The sequence below is a fragment of the Oryx dammah genome, unplaced genomic scaffold (assembly GCF_014754425.2).
Source record: "Oryx dammah isolate SB20612 unplaced genomic scaffold, SCBI_Odam_1.1 HiC_scaffold_9, whole genome shotgun sequence".
Lineage (NCBI taxonomy): Eukaryota > Metazoa > Chordata > Mammalia > Artiodactyla > Bovidae > Oryx > Oryx dammah.
This window is the reverse complement of record NW_024070193.1, coordinates 22,547,925-22,570,732: the sequence shown is the minus strand read 5'-3', so window position 1 is coordinate 22,570,732 and position 22,808 is coordinate 22,547,925. Positions and strand designations below refer to the sequence as shown.

Genomic DNA, 22,808 nt, shown 5'->3' with positions numbered 1-22,808 from the left:
GTAAAATGGTGTAAAATATCTTTAGAGGACATGGGGTTATTTTCATTTTAATGATGGACTATTAACTTATAAGGTTACCTACACTTTAATGCTAGAGATATTACTTTCCCATTTATTGAAATGACAGAAATAAAATGAGTCAACTTAAAAAGTATGGAGGAAGCAACGGTATAGGTGGTACACAGACAAGCATATGCATGACAGTGTACACAGAAGTTGTGCTTCTTTGAATAGTTGTATATTCTGTGCCTCTCACAGTCAGAAGTGAATGCCCAAACAATACTCTGAAGTCCAGGTTTCAGAGAAGTATGAAATGTTTTCTCAACAACTGAATGTGAGACTTGCCTATGGAAACTCCTCTCACTCTCCAGAAGCATGTCCTTGGTGAGCCAGAGAACTGGGTGTCACCTCCCTGGGTCCTAAGTGTTTTATGGAAACTGAGCTGTTTGCTATTGTAAGAGGCCCAAAGAGAACAGTTGTGTTGCAGCCTCTTCCAAAGTGGATCAGTTGACTGCGAATTAAGCACAGCCAGTTTTAGCAGTCCCCTCTTAGAAACGGACAAGGAGAGTATGTGACACAAAACTGTGATGCCATTAAACTATATTGAGTAGTCACTCCAACAGGATGCTGACCAATCAGAATGAACTTGGGCAGCAGCCACAGCTCTGGAGTGGGCTTCCAGAAGTTCCTTGCTGTGTCAGTGTAATTTATCCCTTAATTGCTGGATGGTGGGACGTCACAGAGTGACCTGGGGATGGAAGTGGTGGGTTAGGGAGTCAAGATAAGGGATCTTGGGAGCTTGGAACACCAGCTCCAAGCTTCATGATTTTAGCAGCAGGTGGATCAGGGCATATAATCTGAATCTCAGCCTTGGAGCCATCTCCTCCGTCTTCGGAATTTGAATGGCCTGAGCTCTGCAACTTTTTGCTTTATGACTTTGGACAGGCAGTAAGCCTCTGAACTTCAGCATTTATAAAATTCTATGGAATGAAGACAATTATTCCTTCCTTGGTGGATAGTTGTGAGGATCAAACAGGGCATGTGTAAAGCAGCTAGATAGTACTGGACACTGATCTGTAAATTATGCTTTGAATCACTTTCTAAAATATTTCCATGAATTGTATTCGTTTGACTTTTCCTGAGACATAAACTGAAGCAAGGCTTTTTGATAGTGAGGCCATGTTCTTGAGGTGTCAAGATCAAAACTGAGCATCTAGGGGCTTCTCTGGCAGTCCAGTAGTTAGGACTCCCCATTTCCAGTGCTTCCACTATAGGGGGTTGTGGGTTCAATTCCTGGTCAGGGAATGAAGATCCCAAGTGCTGTGTGGCGTGGCCAAAAATGAAATAAAATAAACTGATAGCAATATTTTAAAAATATGATTGGACAGTCAAACCTTAAAAAACAAAACAAAAGACACTGCTAGACTCCTAAAAGATCTCACTGAAAATCAGTTTATCCAGGCTTCCTTACCTTCCTCTCACCCTCTCACCCTCCACCCCTCCCTTCTCCCATCCCTCCCTCCATCCCTCTCCCCATCCCATCTTTTTTTCTTTCTTTAATGTTAACTGAGGTTTATTTAACATTGTGTGCCATGCTCTAGACTCCTTCCTAAGGGAGATACAAAACATAAATAAGGTATCTATAGTATAATAGATGCATGATCAAAATGAATTAGGTAATCACTGACACAACTCTAATTTACACACAGGACCTTTTAACCATGTGTACAATAACCAGGGTATTTTACCTTAAGGGGGAGATCTTGATTAAATTACACCTCTGAAAGTATAGGTTGATATGAGTAGAAAAAACTATCGTGGAATCTTTTCAGATATGAAGGGATGGTTCTATCCAAGACTATAATTTTATCTGTTTTCTATTCCTTGATCACTCCCTTTCCCCTGATGCTACTTCATTTCTAAAAAAGGGAAGCCTGAAAAGAACCTAGAAATCAGGGGAATGCAGCTTTAAAGTAAGAATGTAAACAAGGCATTGCCATGGGACTATTTCAGGAGTGGTGATGTCTTATTCTCACATCATCGAGGTAGACGTCTATCACTATTGTAATCGGTGTCTTACTCTACTGTCATCACAGAGGTATCACAGACTTCTTGGCTGGCACATTTTAGGGGCACATGGGCCCTTGAATCTTTCCTTGCCATTTTGTTGCCACTGAAATCAGAGTCGGTATTTTTATTCTAGCCTAGATGTGGGACAATAGAAAGAGAGGCTGAAAGAGACTACACACCATGAGAAAGAATGGGAGAGGACATTCAGATGATCCGACAAGATGTATCAAAATTGCACTGGTGGAGAAATAGAAGTGGAAATTATGGGTGATTTGTCACTTTCTGTTACTTGCAACCCAATCATTACACCTCATATAGATTCTGGTACCAGAATTGGGCTACGAAGAACAGACTTTACAGATCAGGAGATTGTTTTGGTTTAGCCAGTTTAGGTGGAGTTTTCTGCCATGAGGAACTAGAGAACACTGACATGGATAACTTATGGATAACTTACAATAGCCCCAGACCCACCCCTCCACACATGTGACATGATCTGCTTTCCATCCATTATTCTTCTGGTTTTTAAGACATATATCACATTGTTTCTCATTCAAAACTTCCAACGCCTTGTTGGAAGAGACATCAGAAGCGGGATTAAATGGACTATGGAGGATGTCATCATTTACTAAAAGAACTAACAAACATACTGAATGATTTCATCTTTGCTCTCTTAGATTCTGAGATCAGGGTTATAATAATTTTCATTAAGCACTGCCTGTAAACAAACTATAGAAGCAGTAGAATATATTTTAACATATACCTCAAAGTATTCATCCCCAGGTGTGGCTAGAAATAAGTAAACATTACTGTAAGATCCTAATAATAGTTTATTTCAATGTTATTATCTTATTGCTAAGGCAAGATTCACAGTCAAATCATCAGCAGCTGATGAGCCAATCTTTTTCCCTTTTCATATGCCTTCTGAAATTCCAGAAAGCTGTGGAAACGTAAGTTAACCTTGAAGGAAAGAGAATTATTTTTTAAAGGTTGCTAAAGAATGTCGATCCTTCATTGAACACTGCTGGCCCTTCTATTCTTTGTAACTACTACTTTTTGCTGTCATTATAGCTTCTATCTCTCAGATATAGTTTCCTTCTTTGGAATAACATAAGTTCTTACACTCATGAAATAAGAATCCAATTTAGTGGCTCTGCTATCTGTCAGATGTCCTGTTTCCCGGCAAGAGTCACATACTTGATGATAATACTGGATTTGTTCAACTAATATAGCTCTGCTTTTCTGAAGTTATCAAGCAACTAAACCAAGAGCATGGAGAAGATTAAAAAATTACCATAACTATTATAGGTATTTTTTATTCTCTGATTTCTATCTGTACCCTACTGTGTCTGAGTATTTTTCTCTAGACAATCAACTGGGTATATTCTATGTGTGGCTTCTATCAAATATTCCTTTTAACTTCTGGCAGACTTCAGTCTTAAAGTTCAGATTTTGTATCTGCTTCTGCCTTAGAATTCTGACTTGACCGTCATCCAAGCAAAAGCTGCCCAAACCTGCAGGGCTCTTGTTAAGAACTCTGTAATTGGACACATTAAAGCTACGGGTTCTGACAATAGAAAACTTGAAGGCCAAAGGATCATCTAGCCCATAGAGTGAACTATCACCTTTTAGACTGGACTCCATTCAGAGGCAAACATTTCCCAGATGACTCCTGGGACACTTTTCTGATTCCCATGATTAGCAAACAAAGATCTGAGAGGGAAACATACCACAGAAGTGTTTAGGCTGGACATCACAGGACTGTGGACAGCCGTGCATTTGTTGGATGGCTGTTTGCAAGCTGACATCAGTAACAATACTTCTTTGGGATCTGTAGCGACCTTGACATCAGACAGTCCTTTTGCCCAGGCTGATGAACCCACCAACCACAAGAACGAAAAGACTACAGTGACGATGAAGTCCTACAGGAACAAACAGAAAGATAAAATAGGAAGAGAAAAGTGAGTTCTAGAAACAAATCAATTGGTTTGCCTTTTGAAAAATTCCAAGATCTCATAGCACTGGAACCATGTTGAAAAATGAATAATAGTTTTGTGATATTCATTTATATTTCTAGAAAATAAATAATAATAGTAACATTAATGAATGACTACTGTGTTTCTGATGATGGGGGGGCTACTTGTCATAACCTTCCTTGTGACCCTCCTTTTCTAAAGAGGGTGGGACTGGGAGGCACTCCCAAGACTTCAGCAGATCATTTTCTAACATAAGACAATTGCTCAGATTTACTGTATTTATGTTTGACTACTAGAAAGATGTTGCATCCTATTTACCTAGATAACAAAACACTGATCTGGGAAGCAAAATAGTATATTTAATATAGCAACAGGAATTGTTTTAAATGATAAATGCCTCAAGTAGCAAACCTGTTTCTTTCTTATCTGAGGCCATGGTGATACCACTTACTCTGGTTAGCCTTCCCTCATGCTGTGACTGAATTACTTTCCATCAAGATCCTGAGGAGCACTTACACTCTAAAGATGCTGTTGTGGATATTTGTTAGGTGTGACTTTTGGAGAGGGTCCACTGCTAAGACTGAATCTTCTGAACAACTGGTCTCTTTCCATCCAGGGGTCATTGTAAATTATGTAACTCACCAATTTACCATTTCATGTTGCCTTTAGAAAACTTAGGGCCAATTTGTTACCCACTTATAATGTGACTTTTTTTTTTTTTTTAAATAAAGCCTGGCTATTTTAACCCTATTCCGAACTGTGTTTTATATACCCATCCTGCCTTTCCTGTCTTCTTTCCTTCTCATTTTTAATTAATTTCATCCTGAGTTTCATATGTCCTTCTAAGTAATTTGAAGTTGTTTCCGGAAAGAGATGGGGGTATAAACAAAAAGGCAAACAAATACAGTATCTATAGCTGCTTCAAATCAGAAAGAACATTTGGAATAGAGAAACTCAAGGGTTGGGGTTTGAATTAGAAATTGGAGGAAAGGTTATAAATAAATAAGCCAGACTGACTGTATCAAATACAACTTCTATTCATGTTCAATCTGGTACCTTTATTCAATTACTCCTCCATTTATTCAGACAATAATTTTTGAATCATGCACCAGGTCTTACAAGGGTTTACAAATGTAAAATACGGACTTTGCTCTCTTGAGATTACATATTTCTTAGTGGTCATAGACACTCTGTAATTCCAAACAGTAGCTGGCATTGTGCTCATCATAAATAGAAATAGAGTTTTATTGGAGTATAATTGCTTTACAATGTTGTGTTAGTTTTTGCTGTACACTGAAGTGAATCAGCTATATGTATACATATATTCCGTCCCTCTTGAACCTCCTACCCCCGTCTCATCCCACCAGTCTAGCTCACCACAGAGCACCAAGTTGAGCTTCCTGTGCTATGCAAGAAATAGACTTTTAAAAAGGCTGTCAGGGACTGCTAAATTCTCACATACGGCTAGATAACAATCGTATTGAAAAAAAAAAAAAAAGGCTGTCAGGATAGGGAAATGCTGAAGAACAGAGTCATGTGAAAACTCTCAGTTGGAAATTATAGAAAATAATAAATTTTTTAGACTTATATATTAAAATAACAGTAATACTACCTAAAATTTACTGAGCAGTTATCATGTGATTCCAAGTTTACATGTATTAATTTCAAGTGTACATGTATTAATTCATTTAATCCTGACAACAGACCTATGAAATAGATGCTAATTCTGTCCTCATTTTACAGTTGAGGAAACTGAGGCCCAAAAAGCTAAATAAAATCTTCAGAGTCAAGAGTTAGTAAGTGGGGGAGCCAGGATTCTAAGCCTGGCTGTCTGCTTCCAGAACCTGAGAGCTTGACTATTCTATATAGCTTTTAATGTCTGCTTTAAGGAATACTCAGCTTTTTTTGTTTGTTTGTTTTAATTTTCTTTCTTTACAAAAAAGTTTTATTTGACTGTGCAGGCTCTTAGCTGTGGTATGCGAACGTTTAGATGCAGTGTGTGGGATCTACTTTCCTGACCTGGATAGAAGCTGGGCCTCTGCACTGGAAGCACAAGTCTTAGCCACGGGACCACCAGAGAAGTCCCAGGAACATTTATTCTTTAATTTAAAACAAGTGCATTAAGACAGTTAAAAAAGTAGTAATGAATCTCTTTCGATATAAACTTTTTGACTGAAGTCAGGACCTATGTCCTTGGAGTTATTTTGGGGAGCTAATCCAACCCTTTCCCCCCAGTACCATTTCATAAACAGGGATCAGTATATTGTATAAAGTATCTCAATACTAATTAAAAGCTCAGAGCCTGTCTTCAGATTGACCTGGGACTGAATCCTGATGTTTTGACTTACTTGAAGCCTGAATTTTGCCCTCTGTAAATTGGGCTAATGACAGTATCTGTCTTATTGGATGGTTGTGAGAAGTGAAAACATGCATGTCTGCCTATTTTCCACAATAAGATGTCAGCTGCATGAGGGCGGGTACTTTGTCTACCTTGTCTATTGTTGGGTCTTGGCAGAAGAGGTGTCAGCAACATTTGCTGAGAGAATGAAAGAAAGAATAAATGAACATACAAAATGGTCCCAGTTTGGCTCTATAAACTTTTATATAGGAGTTTACCAGGTGGTATGTAAGCTTGTATGTTTTTAAACATATTTTATAATTAGATAAAATAAAAAGAGCATGGCAATGTGATCAAGGCACTGATTGATTATATCAATAGCTCTCCCAGACAGAAACTTCAAGTGCCCTATTTGTACCAGGATTTATAATTAGACCAAACAAAAAAAATGTCATTAGAATTGAGTCTTTCTATTAAAAATTAAAAAAGCAGCCTCAAGTCAGGTTTTCTATAACTAAGCAAATTGTGACAATTGGGAGACTATTTCAAAATTCTAGCTCGAGTATCAATTAGCCTGAACTTTTTTTGGACTTCGGATGTAATCTAAGTTTGAAGCTACATTCATAGAGAGATTTGGGAGCAAACCTAACCCCCACTTTCTTCTCATCTTTTAATCCAGGGATCTCCAAACTCCAGAATCTGACACCTGATGATCTGAGGTGGAGCTGATGTAATCATAATAGAAATAAAGTGCACAATAAAAGTAATGCACTTGAATCATCCCGAAATCTTCCCTGCCTCCACCCCACACCACCATCTCTCCTCCCCCTCCCCCATCCCTTCTCCCCTCCCCGAGGAAAAACTGTCTTCCATGAAATCAATCCCTGATGGCAAAAAGGTTGGGGACTGCTGCTTTAATCTACTGAACCAGGTTCATTTTGCTCAATGCTCAGCAAGCCAAAATCCTGACAAGCCTAGGAGTGCAGCAAGAAAAGATTTTTTTGCAAGAGAGTCAAGTGAGAAGATGGGAAAACAAATCTCACATTTGCCTGCCAGAGGGCAAGGGGTGAGATATTTATGAGTAAGGCAGCAGAGCGGGTTTAGGCAAAGCAAATGTGGGGAAAGGTGATTGAAGGAAGGTGCAAAAATCCTCATTCTGCACAGGCATAACTAGGCCTAACAGGTCTCTGCGCTTGGAGTTTTTCTGGCCCACTGATGTCAGAAGGTCAACTAGCAGACAGTGGTGCATACCCAGTTGAAGTTTGTGGGTTCTATTCCGTCTTCATCAGATCAGTTGGAACTAAACACTGCTGATTCCAGTTTCCTTCTGCTTGGAGGACAGGTAAGTCTTAAAAATAACTGTGATTAAGGAAGGTAGGTGAAACGGACTTAAACCATGGTTTCACTCCAATTGGCCAAACCCGCCTGGAACTCCTTGTGATTCATGCAAGTCACCTCCTGGACACAGAACATGGTAGAGAGGGCAGAGGGTGCATTAAAAGCTGTCCCAAACTAGTGGCTGTCTTAGGAACCTGGGGTCACCTGTGTGCTGCCACATTCAGAGTGTTTCCTATATCCCAGGCACTCTGCTAAGCACTTGCAGACATCATTAACCTTGTAGCTGAGGTCCTTAGGCTAGCCCTTTGAGAGGAAACTGAACAGACAGGCCAAATGCTTTTCTTATAACTAGTGCCTCACTTGACTACTATGTCATATCGTGAGCTTTTTTTTAGTGTATTTTAGGTAGATAGCTATCTTAGTTGATGCTCTCTAAGTTTCAGTCATTTGGTACTACCTGAACAATTCTGATTTTATGGGCATACCTCATGTGTTATTGTTCAACATTTCCTTTACAGCAAATTACCCTTTTTACATAAATAAGGTTATCTTAGAAGGAAATTATATGTGTCCACTAAATGTTAAAACAACCAACTTGTTACAGATAGAAGAAAACTGCAAACATAAAGGCTATACAGTGAAAACACTTTAAATTCTAGCTGGGGATGTTTGCACAAGGCTTTGGGATCTAGGATCTCTGTTAAAAAGGAGATACATGAGTGTTAAAAGGATATTAAAGAAATACTAGCATGACCTAATTAGAAGGCTTAAACTAAATATGAAGCAACTTTTCACTCATCTTACTTAATGCCATGTTAATGGTCCACCTAAAATAACCTTCTGTGCCAAGAGAGATAAACGCCTCCTACTTGAGAAATTACTTTCTTCTGATGGTGCAGGCAAGGACCCAGTTTTCACAAATGCTACACCTTGTTTACCTAACAGAGATAAAGTATGCATGGAAGAAACTCAAGACATAAATTTGTAACATTTACCGTTAAGTTACCAGGATGCACATAAAAGCTATCTTCTGCTAGCTTTGCTTGTGCTATTTCCTCTCATAGAAAGGAGAGGCTGCCATTCAAAAGGTGCTTTAATGTTTCCCCAAAACTCTCAATGTATGTATGTGGCCCCCATAAGACCCCAAAAAGTAGCCAGAGCAGACATTACTAGCTCCATACTATAGATGAAGAAACTGTGACCATGAAGGCTGAATGATGTGCCCATGGTCCATTAAGTGGTTTGTAAATTTTGCTCTCACTGTTCCAAAAGAACACTGACACGCTATGTGGTTGTGTTTCTGCAGTCAGTATGTGTTAAGAATCTGCTCAATGATCCAAGAAAACAGCTTCCTCAGCAGAGGGAGCAGCCTGGCTTCATGCTGCCTGGGTGGGTTGTTTCCATTTTGTTGGTTGAGTGTGTTTTTGTTGCCCCCAGCTCTCCTAATTTACTGTTAGCAAGCTCATTTTTACTAGAATGTAGTTTAATATATTAAAGATGCTTGTCCTGGATCAGTCTGGGGAATACAAGAGGGAGTCATCTTTGGTGACAGAAAACTTGGTATTTCAGAACCAGGTAAACCTGTCTGGCGGCTCAGTGGTAAAGAATCGTCCTGCAACACAGGAAATGCAGGTTTGAACCCTGCAACTCACTCCAGTATTCCTGCCTGGAGAATCCCAAGGACTGAGGAGCCTGGTGGGTAAAGTCTACGGGGTTGCAAAGAGTTGGACATGACTTAGGGACTAAATAACAATCAACAACAAAAACCTATCTCCATTTCTCCCTGCTGATGGCACACTGCAGTTCCAATGGATATTGGTAAACATAGTCAGTTTCACACTTCTGTTAGCAAATATTCACAATATGTCAACTCCAATGACTTAATTATCTATCCTATTTGAAATTTTTGCTCTTTTCACCAGGGCTGACACCTACATCGAGAGTCTACACTAGAAACTGGGCAATCCAGTGAGTCATCCTCATCCTCAGTGTAGCTGGATTCACTTTTCTAAGTCAGCTTTCAGGAGCCCGAGAATGAAGCTGTGAATTAGGAAACACAAAAATCAAACAGCATGAGAGAAGCTCCGTTCAAGGAAGAGCTTTGGACTTGTCTTTGAAGAGACAATTGCCGAGCGGTGGGCTGAATAGGATAACCTTCTGTTCTCTCACAGGTTTATTTCATTATTTCATTTGAAACACTAACAAAAATGACATCTGACTTCTGGAGAACGTCTAGTTTTTAACATGCTATGGCAGAAGATGCTTGTGGCTCAGCTGGTAAAGAATCCAACTTTACCATCTCCCGCCTGCAATCCGGGAGATCTGGGTTCGATCCCAGGGTTGGGAAGATCCCCTGGAGAAGGAAAAGGCTACCCACTCCAGTATTATAGGGTCACAAAGAGTCAGACACGACTGAGCGACTTTCACTCATGGCAGAAGATCATTTGATCTACATAATCACTGAGGGATGGTGAAGATAATTATACTCATTTACAGATCCAAGGAGGTTAAATTGTCTAAATTGTGTCCAAATTGTCATAAGTAACTGAGATTTGAATTTGGGCTGCATGAAAGTGAGTAGCTTTCCATTATGCCCAGCTGTTCTGAAGTTTCGGCTACCTAATAGTGGGAACACAGACATAGCAAGAAATTACAAGAAGTTACAAAGAGAAAAATGATTTCTCCTTCACAATTCTCTTTCTATATGGATAGTAAAGGAGAAAGTCTCAGATGGCTGCTAATATGTCTCTAATACCTATTTAATAAACTTAATATCCACCTATCAAAGAAAATTGGCCTCAGGCTCAGAGCCTTCAGGCAAACAATGGTACTTGGCTGGAATACAGTATTCTTTATTTTCCATTGATTCATTTCTGGGTTTATCTTCTAATTATGTCAAATAACACTAGACTTCTATATTCAGGAGTGGTACAGACTTTTCTTCAAAAATAGATTTTATTGAAGTTAAAAAATAATTTAATTAATTTAAAGAACAACAGTAAATAACTTGTGGCCCACATGACAGAAGTGGGGCAGAGAATGCCTGAGGTTTTGAAAGAACTTCACGGCCCCATTCTGGGCTGGAAACACTGAGATTCTAACCCAGTGCTGTCTCATAGAAATAGAATGTGAGCCAGAGTTGGGAGTCACATATGTAATTTTATGTTTAATAATGACCACATTTTTTCAAAAAAAGCAAAAAGAGATTGGTGCAATTATAGTAAAACATTATATGTATTAATATAATATAGCTCAATATTTAAAAATATTATCATTTCATATATTATAAAATTATAGATAAGACATTTTACTTTTTTTGGTATTAAGTCTTGGAAATCTGGTGTGTAATGGATACCTACAGTACATCTTACTTTGGTGTCAGCCACATTTCAAGTGTTCAACAGTCAATGTGCAATGGGACAGTTTAACTCCAGTCTACAGTTAACAAGTGGAAGCACATTTACATTCAGGCTCCACTGACAGTGATGCCCTTTGTTTTGTTTTGGGTCACTGACGTCACAACTTTTCTTGGAACTTGAGCCTGAGATGGCACTGGAAGCCATTTTTTAGCTTAGCTTTTACAAGGCCAGCATGCCTTTTGCATCCGTCCTGGCCTATAGCATTTCTTACATGGATTGATATGATGGACTGAAATATTGCTTCAGTGGTCTGATGGAGGTCTGAAGGCAGACCAATGACCAAAGGGAGCCTTAGGCTTTCGATACTGGCAGTCAAGGGAAGAGACGGACCACAGAACAGCCCTGCCGAATGGGAGCTACATTTCAGCTTCAGTGTAGGGGCAAAGTTTGACATGACCCCTCTATTCTCAAGACATGTGCCAAGACCGTGGCTGGTGAAATGGGATGACACAAGGAGTCCCATTTTACAGATGGGATATATGACTTAAACCCAGCTTGAAATATGCAGAGCCAAGATTCAGACCCAAGGAGTTTGGGTCCAGAATCTGTGTCCCTAATCTATTATAAAAGCACTCTGTTGCTTTTAAAGGCCAACAATTTTATTTACTCATGATAAAAATTAAGTTGCAGTATTCATACTTATGGCTGTCATTTAGAGAACAGTTACTATGTATCAGACACTGTGTATCCCATGTATAACACATTTAGCTCTCATAATAACACTTAAAGGTGGCTATTGTTGACTCCACTTGACAAATGAGAAAATTGAGGTTCTGAGAGATCAAGTAAGTTGCTGCAGATCTCATAGTCTCTAAGTTGGCTAAGTTTTGCTTGCCACTATGGTTTGCTGAGCTTCTAAGTCTGTGTTTCTTACTGGAAGTTGAACCTCATTATATTCCAAACCAGCTTTGATGGGGGGCTCACCATGTGTTGGGCATGCTGTTGATGTGCTTCACGCGTTTCACCTCAGTTCAGTCTTACTACAACCTTATGAAGGAGCATCAGCTTTTCCATTTTACAGATGAAGTAGCTTAGAGAAGGTAATTAGAGGAATTGGGCCCCAAACTCAGCTCTAACTCCAAATTCAACGGATTCATTCATTTGTCCATCATTTTACTTGTCCCTTCTTTGAATCATCTGTTCAATACTTATTATTTTCCCACTGTGGGCTGGGTTCTGTTCTAAAAATGGTGTGTGTGTGTGTGTGTGTGTGTGTGTGTTGCAGTCATGGATGGCTGTGACCCTTTGGACTATAGCCCACCAGACTCCACACCAGCCAAAGTCCTGTTCTTGGCCCACCAGTGGTTTACATCTTTGCCTGCTCTGCACTATCTGGGTCTTTTTACATTACTGCTGTGACAATACACTATCGCCACACTGTCAGCTAATCAGAACTGCACAGAAAGAAAGCTGCAGAGGGTGGGGATGTTCTATCATGGAAGGTAGGTAACAATCAGTCATCTGGTTTCACGTGCGAAGAATCTGGCTTATGCTAGAGAATCAGCGTAGGATTTCATTTCTTTTTCTCTTAAGTTAAATTTGATTATGATTGACATACTGTACTTTTTTAGTCTGTTCCCAGAGAACTTTATCCATCAATTTGTGGTTGCTCAGATGTGGAACTGAGGCTTCCTGCTTCTTCTTGTTTCAAACGTTTCTTATGAAAAGAAAATAAATAAATAAAAAGATCTCCTGCATTCCCTCCCTATAGCTCAGTCATAGACAATTGATTTCAAAATCTGGTTGCAAGAAGGAGGTGTTCTTGGCTGTTTGGTATTCTTGGAATGGAAAGAAGGTCTTCAGTAGCTTGCTGCAATGCTGCTGTAAATCATATGCTAAAAACACTCCTTACAACCTGCTCTGGTTTCTAATCGATTCAGCCTAAGCTTTTCATTACAAATAGCACAAACATTTCCAAACAAGTTAATAGTAATATAAGAAAATTAACTACTGTTTTAAATAAATTACTAGAAATAATAGTAACATTACTATTAATAGATGCTGTTGATCTAGTGCCTTGGAGAAGGAAATGATAACCCACTCCAGTGTTCTTGACTGGAGAATCCCAGGGATGGGGGAGCCTGGTGGGCTGCCGTCTATGGGGTCGCACAGAGTCAGACACGACTGAAGTGACTTAGCATATTGATCTAGTGCCTACTGTAAGTCAGGCCCCATGCTAAGACCTTTACAAACATTATTCCACTTAATCTTTACCAAGGATTTGTGAGGTAGGTGTCATATATAGACTTTTAGAGAAAAAAGTATCACCTAGTAGTACAGTCTACAGTCTTTGGAATCAGGTAGCCCTGGGTTCAAATCTCAACTCTTTCTAAGTAGCTCTGGGACCTTGTTAAGCCTCAGTTTTCCCATCTGTAAAAAGGGACAATAGTGACATATTTTCACAGGATTTTTGTCAAGAATAAATGAGTTAATTCAATAAAATGCTTTGCTCAGTACTCGACACACAGTAAGCCCTCAATGAATTTACACAAACATATTCTATATGTAATACCTGAATATGTAGCAGTTTAGAAAAGTCCATTGGTACTATCCAGTGGGTTTTGATTGTCAAATAAATCAGGTGGTTCATTCATTTATTCAATAAATCTCTAGTAAGAACTGACTAGATGCCAGGTCTCAGGAATACAATAGTTAACAAAAACAGACATCATCCTAGTATCCATTCTTTTGGAGGAGAGAAACCTTACATAACCACAGAAGAATTTGTAATTGAAAATGGTGATAATGGATTTTCAGGAAAGGGACCTGGTGTTCTTAAAACAAACAAAAATGCATATGGGGCATTGATCAGTTTAGCGGGGGACAAGAAAAGCTACACAGACTTGGTCGTATCCAGAATTCTTTCAGGTTTGTCCCTTGGGTGCTTCTCAAAGCAGACACATGTTGAATAACAAACACACTGTGAAATGACTTATCTGGAAGGCCTATGAATTGGCATGCAGAGGAAGCTTTGGGCTTCTGTCTACTACCTGCTTAATCCAGGCCCAAGAAGGATACATGTTGACACTGATTAGGACCAAGAGGGAAGTTGAAGTGTGCGGGGAAGAGGCTTGTTTATTGGGGACTCTGGGGGTCCACATGTCTGCCGAGGCTATCAGCTCTCTGCACTTATAACTCTCTCCCTCTAGGAAAGCCAAGCAATAAACAGAGTGAGACCCGGGGTAGAGAGATCTGAGATGGGTCTGTTTATGTACCCAAATGTTGGCAGAAGAGTAGTCCTGCCTTTCTGGACCCTTGCGCTCTACAGGTTTATAAGCCTAGGGAAACAACCAGGGCTGTTACTGTTTCTAGGTGAGTTGCTAGCTTATGCAGAAAATGACACTCTTTCCAAATAATTGCATACTAGTTTTGACACATCTACCAATAAGTACAGAAACAAGTAAGATGCCTAAGTCTTAGGCTGCAGATGAGGCAATTGTTGAAATCAATTTAGATGTGTCTTAAAAATAATTGGGAAAAATCACATCTGTAGAATTAGTCAAGGATGAGTCTGGAAATTTGGAAATGATACTTACTGAGCATCTTGCCAATTTTTTAAAAATAAAATTTTCTGTATTATTATTTAGCATTTCTAAAATATTTTTTGACCTGCCATTGAACTAGCTAGATGAAATTTGTCTAAGGTTTAGACAATTAACCACCAGCTTTGTTTACTTGGCAATAAACATTTGGGTACTGTAAAGATTTCTGGAAAACAACAGATGTCAGGCAGCACATAGATTAAACAACTGGAGGAAACACAGTATATAGGAGATATGACGGGATCTAGAAGTCAAGAGCAGCCATATTTGAACTTTACCACTCACATGTACGCAAACAAAACCATTCCAGCACAATTATACATATATATGTATATACATAGATGCTTCCCAGGTGGCACAGTGGTAAAGAATCAGCCTGCCAATACAGGAGAGGCAAGATGTGTGGGTTCAATTCCTGGGTTGGGAAGATCCCCTTGATGAAGAAATGGCTACCTACTCCAGTATTCTTGCCTGGAAAATTCTATGGACAGAGAAGGCTGATGGGCTACAGCCCATGTGGTTGCAAAGAGTTGGGCAAGACTGAATGACTGAGCATGCATTCACATAGATAAATAGATCTCTCTTTCTACGTGTATGCATACACATACACCCCACACACACTTTTTAAAAAACAGATAACATACAACTACATTTTTTCCTCCATACAATGACAAACAGTAGAGACATGAATATTTAAAATACCAGGCAATCCAAGGAAATTTCCTAATTGGTCTAAGTAAATTTAGGTTGCCCCCTCACCAATCTATATTTTAAAATGGATGCATTTTATACAAAATCATTTCAAGTAAGCTACAGTGATTCTGAAAATGACAGCAGACCTTTTAGGGGCCACCTTCTGAACCCTTTGGGTTCCTCTTTGAACTCTGCTCTGTGTTCTCTTGCTATCACTTTTCTTGAAGCTGGAAAGATGTACATACCTTCCTTCTCCAGAATTATGTAAGTTAGAGTGGGAAGGAACTGCTGACGAGATAAATCCAGGCTGTCAAATACTCCTTTGAAAACATAATCCTATTATTAACTTACTATTCTACACTACTGAAATCTCCAGATAGGACATGATATGCATGGCTGGAAATAATACAGTGAAGAAAACCTAATCACAGATTTAAAAATTCTCTGGGCTTCATTGTTTACATCCGTAACATGGAAACGGAGTGCCTGACTTACAAGATTGGTGTGAGGGTTATAAATACAAATGTTAATCATGGGGACTGCAGTATTTTCACTGATGTATTAACAGTTGAGATAGCGACCCTGGATAAGAGGATGTAACCTTCAAGAGATATGGCCTGATTTCGTCATGGTCCATGACAGTTGACAATGAGTTCAGCAATAAGACTTGTTTTTTTTTTTTTACTCTATATTCTGGTGTTCTTTTAAAAATAGATTCATCCTGCTGAGGTTAAATTCATATAGCCGAATTTTTTTTTTTAATACAGTCTAAACTTTGGGCCAGTGGTTCTCTGTGGGGAGAGCATCAAACCTATTTGGTAACATCCAGGAATATGTGTGTGTGGCGGGGGGCGGGGTACATTTCATCCGGTGACAATGCATGATTGAAAAGAACTGGGATAATTGTGTTAAGACATGTAAAGCCATCTAACGAAGGTCTGCCTGGAGAGTGAGCCACTGCTATGATTGATGGACATGTTGGTCTTTGCTACAGTCTCAGAAGGCACATAATACGAGCTATTTAAATTCTGTTCATATGTTGACCTCATTCACTGGAATGTAAGTTCCTTGGGGACGGAACAGTCTTAACCACCTGTGACCCAGTGCCTAGCCAAACGTCTGGCATGGTTTCTCTTCTATATCCACTGAAGACAAGAAGAAAGGGGCTTCACGTTTGGCAGAATGGAAATCATTTGGGTTTCAAAAATCTCACAGTTCATAAATTATTTCAAAGGTATAAGAAACTCAAAACACTGGCTGCCTATAAAAAATTAAATGACTGGAAGAAAGGTTTGGGGGTTTGTTTTTTTTACTATTTTTCTTTATATCTATCCTCCCCTATACCCTTTTAAATAACTGAATTTGAAAACTTTAGCATCATTTTAGAATAGGCATATTTTATTGGATTTGACCTTCGGCAACTGTGAGAAACTTTCTGTTTAGGGGAACGATTATGATTATATTTCACACTTCCCTCCCACCGACATTTTTCTTTTTTTTTTTTTTGCAAGTGAGCAAGCGGTGTTAGCACAGTTAGGTTCATGAAAAGAGCTGCTATTTTTCAAGCATTCCCTCTGCCTTCCTAGAATTGAAGACCTATTATTCTGTCACATATCAACCCATCTGTCAGCCTGCAACAGATGGTTAAAACGAAGAACTTCTAAAATACCAGCGAGGAAATTATCCTGCACTTCACCATCCACAGCTTAAATTCAGCCTGACTTTAGAAAATTCCTTTGCCACTTGCCTGCTCATCATACAAAATGGAAGTGAAGAAAAATATTACATTTGCATTACAAATTAGAAGCCATTTCTTCAAAAGATGGTTATTGGATTCATCGATGTTGGCTTCACTGTGTCAGTTGGAAAGAAGACAGACCTGCATTTGATTCTTGGTCATGCTGGTTCTCGGTTGCATAGCCTTTGGCTGATTATTTGCCCTTGTAGGTCTTTATTTCCTCAGCTGAAAGAGTAGATAGTTAATAGCCTGTCTTAGAGAATTATTGTAAGAACTGCAAAAAGAATGGCTAATTGATGAGACAATATCATGCACAACCAGGTATCCAATAAATCACAGGTAGTATTTTTACCATCGGTTCTTCCTTCTGCTCTTCTGTTTCCCATAAGTTTATTCCAGATTGAAGAGTCTGTGTCTCTGGCAAGCAAGATTTGAGCAGGTGCCTCAGGACAGAAGGAAGGCAAACACAAAAAAGTGGCAAGGCGTAGATATGTCTGTGTGTCTGTCTGCAGTGTGTTCTATGTGCCTAGTGTAACTTGTGGAAACACAGTGTTGTTTAGGGTATGTGTGAGGAGAATGAAGAGGGAGATGCATGGAACTAAAATGTCATTGCCTTCTGCAGGAATCCCCATTCTTTTTGTAAACCTGAGGGGACCAGGAACTTCTGCCCAAACCCTCCCCCATCATATATTTTCTTGGTTTTCATTTCCAGCCTGGAGGAAATAAATATTTGTGATTTGTACCCTGTTGAGGCATAAATATTAATGGATCATAACTTATGTTTCTTGCTTTATTTAGCTGATTCTACTTATTTTTGTCAGTTCTATCATATTCCCAACATGGAATTGTTAAAATGTAACACTCAAAGATTTTAGCAGTGGGGGTTTTGGAGAGGAGAGCTTCCCTTTCTCCTGGTGCTATTCTGTTCTAAGTGCTGATGTGTATGAGAAAAGAGCACACAAGAGCGAGCGCTCTGAGGAGCAACATGTGTCTGGGAGCAGGGCTTCTGCGCCTGAGGTGCCGTGTGTTTCTTGGGCATCTAGCTGAACTGCAGGTTCTGGTTCAGATGGTCTGGAGTAGGTCTGAGGGTGTTCTTGTAACAAGCGTTCATGTGGCACCAGGGCTGCTGGTCCAGGGACAAACTTTGAGAAGGAAGACCCTAGCCTATGTGGAAATTGCCCCATAAAAGCTTCCCAGTACACTGTAGCATCCACTGCTCTCCACTCCTGCTCTCAAGGGTTTTCCCACACTATTTTGCACACATTGCCACCCTGTCACATTTTCATAGGCAGGTCTCATTTTCCCAGTTTGATTTTAAGATAACTTTCTTATTTTCTCTCTTCTAGCATTTATTAATTTCTATCTGGTAGGCACTGTGTTGAATGTTAACCTCATTCAGTTATCACTGATAAGTGAGTGAGTGAGTGAAGTCGCTCAGTCGTGTCCGACTCTTTGTGACCCCGTGGACTGTAGCCTACCAGGCTCCTCCGTCCATGGGATTCTCCAGGCAAGAATACCGGAGTGGGTTGCCATTTCCTTCTCCAGTGATAAGGTAGGTACTATTATTCCCATTGGGCTTCCCAGGTGGCAAGAGTGGTAAAGAACTCACTTGCCAATGCAGGAGACATAAGAGAGATGTGGGTTCAACTTGGGTGGAAGAAGATCCCCTGGAGGAGGGCATGGCAACCCCCTCCATTATTCTTGTCTGGAGAATCCCAAGGACAGAGAAGCCTGGAGGGCTAAAGTCCATATGGTTGCAAAGAGTCAGATATGACTGAAGTGACTCAGCACAGCACACATTATTCCTTAGTAAGTGAGGCTACAGAGGCACAGTGAAATGAATAAATCACCCAATGTCACCCAGCAACCTTGACTCCAGAGCCTGGACCCTCAAATCATTATAGCTCTGCTTAGATTATGTCTTACTGAAACCATTGAATATATTTTTATAACTACTGCCTCACTGAGTCCAGTGTTCTTTTTAATAGATGCAAGCAGATACAGCAAAATCTATTATACAAATAAAGAAGAAACACATATGCTTTTTTTCCCTTTTTTTTTCTCCCCAAACTGACTGCTTAATGAAACCTGTGGAGCTGAGTATCAGGGGATTAGGACTAACATTATCAGACAAAAGTCCAATAATAGGCATTTAGGTAAAACTGCATATTATTAGAATCTGGTCTTGAGTAGTTAGCTATGTGGGCACCATTTGACCTGTGGTATATTAAAATCTGTTATAATGAGATCTCATTATATGCCATATTATATCCTGTTGATGAGAGGAAGAAATGAACTATTAAAAAAGTGAAGGTTCTACATAAGATATTCTTAGTCACAAAGAGGACCCTTTGCAGACAACTGTGCAGAAATTAGCTGAAGATATAATAATCTCATTTCAGTTTGCAGAGCGGTCCCAAGTACCACTCATAATATCATTTCTTTTTTAAAAGGAAAACCTCATTTTCACTATTAAAAAAATGAAACCAAACAGAGTCCTTTTTTTGAGCACAAAGAAAGCTGCCCCCTGATTTGGAGGTAAGTATATGATGGCCTGGTTCCAGATTTCAGGAACCACCCTCATTCCATTTATACACCATGGCAAACAGTATTGAACCTAGTGGAAAACTCTTGGTAAACAAACATTTTGCAAGTACTTGACTGATGATTTGGAGAGTCTGAAAGGAAAATTACAGTACCTGTAAAAGTAACTATTTGCGGCTGAAGGTAAAGAGAAATTCATAGAGGCAATACTAACTTTTAAAAATGTGGTGGAAATATGATTGTTGAATCATGCATAACTGCAGATGGGGTCTAAGATTTTTTTCTGTAAAAAGAAAATCACCAAGAGTAGAAATAATCTTTGATAAACCTTTCAAGAAGTCTCCCACATCAAGCAGTGTCCTTGCTGCTGTGTATGCATAAGATTGTGGGCTTGTATTTGGCAGGCACGTATGGAACATGTGAGCCCTGGAATTGCTTCAGTTCAGGGAGAAACTCTCACTGAGGACCAGGAGGGAGTGAGGTACAGCATATTGCTGTGTTGATGTTTTCTGGTTGAATGGTAAACTAAGCGTCTACAGGTTGGACATGTTCTATGTTTTTATACATCTTTCTTATATATGGGAACATATTTTGTTAGTTTCTGCCTTTTTGAAAAGTTGATCCTGGAATGATCATATGCCAAGTGAACAAACAGTGGTCTCCACCATGTTATGGGCTTGGAATGGGCATCAGGTCTTTTTTGTTATAGTGACCCACTACCCCTACCTTACCCAGAGGTTTCAAAATCTCAACTTAGTGCTCCCTTGAAACAGTTTGTGAAGTGACAAACTTCTCAGCTTGGAGCCAAGTGACCTTAGAGGTCATTTGTTACCATTTCCCCATCTCATTAGCTTTCATTCTTTGAAAGGGCAGAAGAGAGTAGGGGTTAATTGCCATAGTTCTGAAGCCAGTCCTGGATTCTTCATGGCTGATTCACTGTGTGACTTTAGTCAAGATCTCTGAACCTTCTCAACCTCAGTTTTCCCATCTGTAAAATGGGACAATACCTATCTAGCAAAATTTTAGTGATGATTAAAAGAGATGTCACACATGAAACACTCATCACAGGATGCCTGACTTTCTGTAGCTACTGAATAAAGGTTAACTGTTAGAATTATCCCTTCCAGGTAATCTAGACACAGGCTAGAATTGCTTGACAAGCAGACTCACTTGTCAAGAATGGATTTCGGAAGTGAGATTGTGGATGCTGGATGCCAACCCACTTAATCAGAATTAGAGCCACCCTTTGGCTTTCAAGACTAGAGACTGATTAAGTGTTAACTAAATCTAATTAGTTTTGATAACATTTTATTTTTATTTTTAGTCTGTACCTTAGCATATGGGATCTTAGTTCCCTAACCATGGATGGAATCTGTGGCCCCTGCAGTAGAAGCACAGAGTCTTAACCACCAGACTGCCAGGGAAGTCCGTGACACCATCTGAATGAAAAGGCTGACACTGACTTCGGTTTCTTGGGCGATCAGCAGCATACGCCCACCTGAATTCCTCCCTCAGAGATGCCTGTACTGCACCATGTGCCTGGCTTTTGTGGGTATTTCTTTTCACCTTATACTGAGAACAACCCTGCCTTTTAATTCCCCACAGGCCATGCCTGAATTAGGATTTGTAATGCTACGCGCAAAGAATAGTTATTATTTTTCTGAGTCACATTATCAGTTGCCCCAGGGCACTCAATTCCATGAATCTGGGAAGAAATGCAATCTTTCTTACAGATACTGTTGTGTTTGCTAAACTACCTGCATTTTCTCAATACACATACTTTCCACGAGGTGAATATTCTCAAAACTGTGAGTTCTGTCCTAAAGAGGATTTGATGAACTCATAAAAAAGTAATGAGATAGATTTCTTTTTTTAATATTTACCACTTTCTTCATTTCTAAATACAAAATGGATGTGAGGACTAATTTCACCTGTTATTCAAGATCACCTACCTCCATTGGGTCATATAATAGTTACTTATGAATTTAATGAATGGGAAGACCTTGCAAATGAAAGTTTCTAATTCATTTTCCATAATTTTAAATGCAACAGTCCTCAGAGACCCCACCCCATGCCAGCCAGGTTTGGCATTCAAAACTAAAGAGAAATAGCAGAATGTTCTTCCTTACAACAACAAATAAATGCTCCATTTGTTTTTGTAGCTAGATATGAGAAAACAACCGAAAAAATAATTTTAAGAAAAATGAAACTACTTATTCATTTCAAATGAGAACTAGGAAAATTAACTAAAGGTAAATAATCCAAGACAATAAAAGAACCAAAAAAAAAAAAAACCCTCAGTAAACATCATTGATTATTCATTTACTTGCCACCATGTGTAAAGTGGGCTTCTAGATCTTGGAAATACAGGAGTGGACAAAAGCAGACAAAAACACCTATCTTTGTAGAGCGTGCTTTCTTAGGGAGGAGACGATGAACAAGGTAAGTGAAGTTATGTAGTAATTTGGATAATGGTGTTATTGGAGAAAAAATAATGCAGGGAAGAAGGGAATAAAAGGATGTGATGGGAAAGTAGATGCTGAAATTCTAGCAGGGATGGCCAGGAAAGTCTTATTAAGAAAGGAGGCTACAAGTAAAAGCCTGAAGGGAATAAGGGAACTAGGCATGTGGACATCTAGATAGAATCTTCTAGGCAGAGAGACGAGCAGGCACAAGGGCTCAAAGAGGGGAGAGAGCTTGGTGGGTTAATCTAGATAAATGAAAGCTCGTACTCATTCGCTTGAAATGACTTGAACATGGTTTCTTTACCTTTTCAGGGTCAGAGACCTTTTATAAGGATGTGATAACAAATGTACATATATGGTTCCAGGGACTCTGGATCTGGAGGAAGGATGAGGAAGAGGAGCAGGAGATTGTGGCCACAATTTCAAAAAAAGTGACAACGGTCTCTGATGGTTCAGTCGGTAAAGAATCCACTTGTGATGCAGGAGATGTGGGTTCAATCCCTGGGTTGGGAAGATCCCCTGGAGAAGGACATGACAAACCACTCTAGTATTCTTGCCTGGAAAATCCTATGGACATAGGAGCCTGGCCAGCTAAAGTCCAAAGGGCGCAAAAGAGCCGGACATGACTAACCTAAGTCTGGACTAGGCAGTGGCAGTTGGAGTCAAGCAAGATACAATCAGGAGATAG

General features: G+C 39.5%; 1 protein-coding gene across 1 annotated transcript in view; it reads right to left on the bottom strand.

Annotated features, from left to right (window-relative positions):
- Nucleotides 1–22,808, bottom strand: part of SYNPR (synaptoporin) — a 296,290-nt gene that overhangs the window by 2,436 nt on the left and 271,046 nt on the right. The window contains exon 5 of the mRNA XM_040246570.1: nt 3,798–3,989. Within this exon, the coding sequence (XP_040102504.1) occupies nt 3,798–3,989 (192 nt within the window). The remainder of the gene's footprint in view (nt 1–3,797; nt 3,990–22,808) is intronic.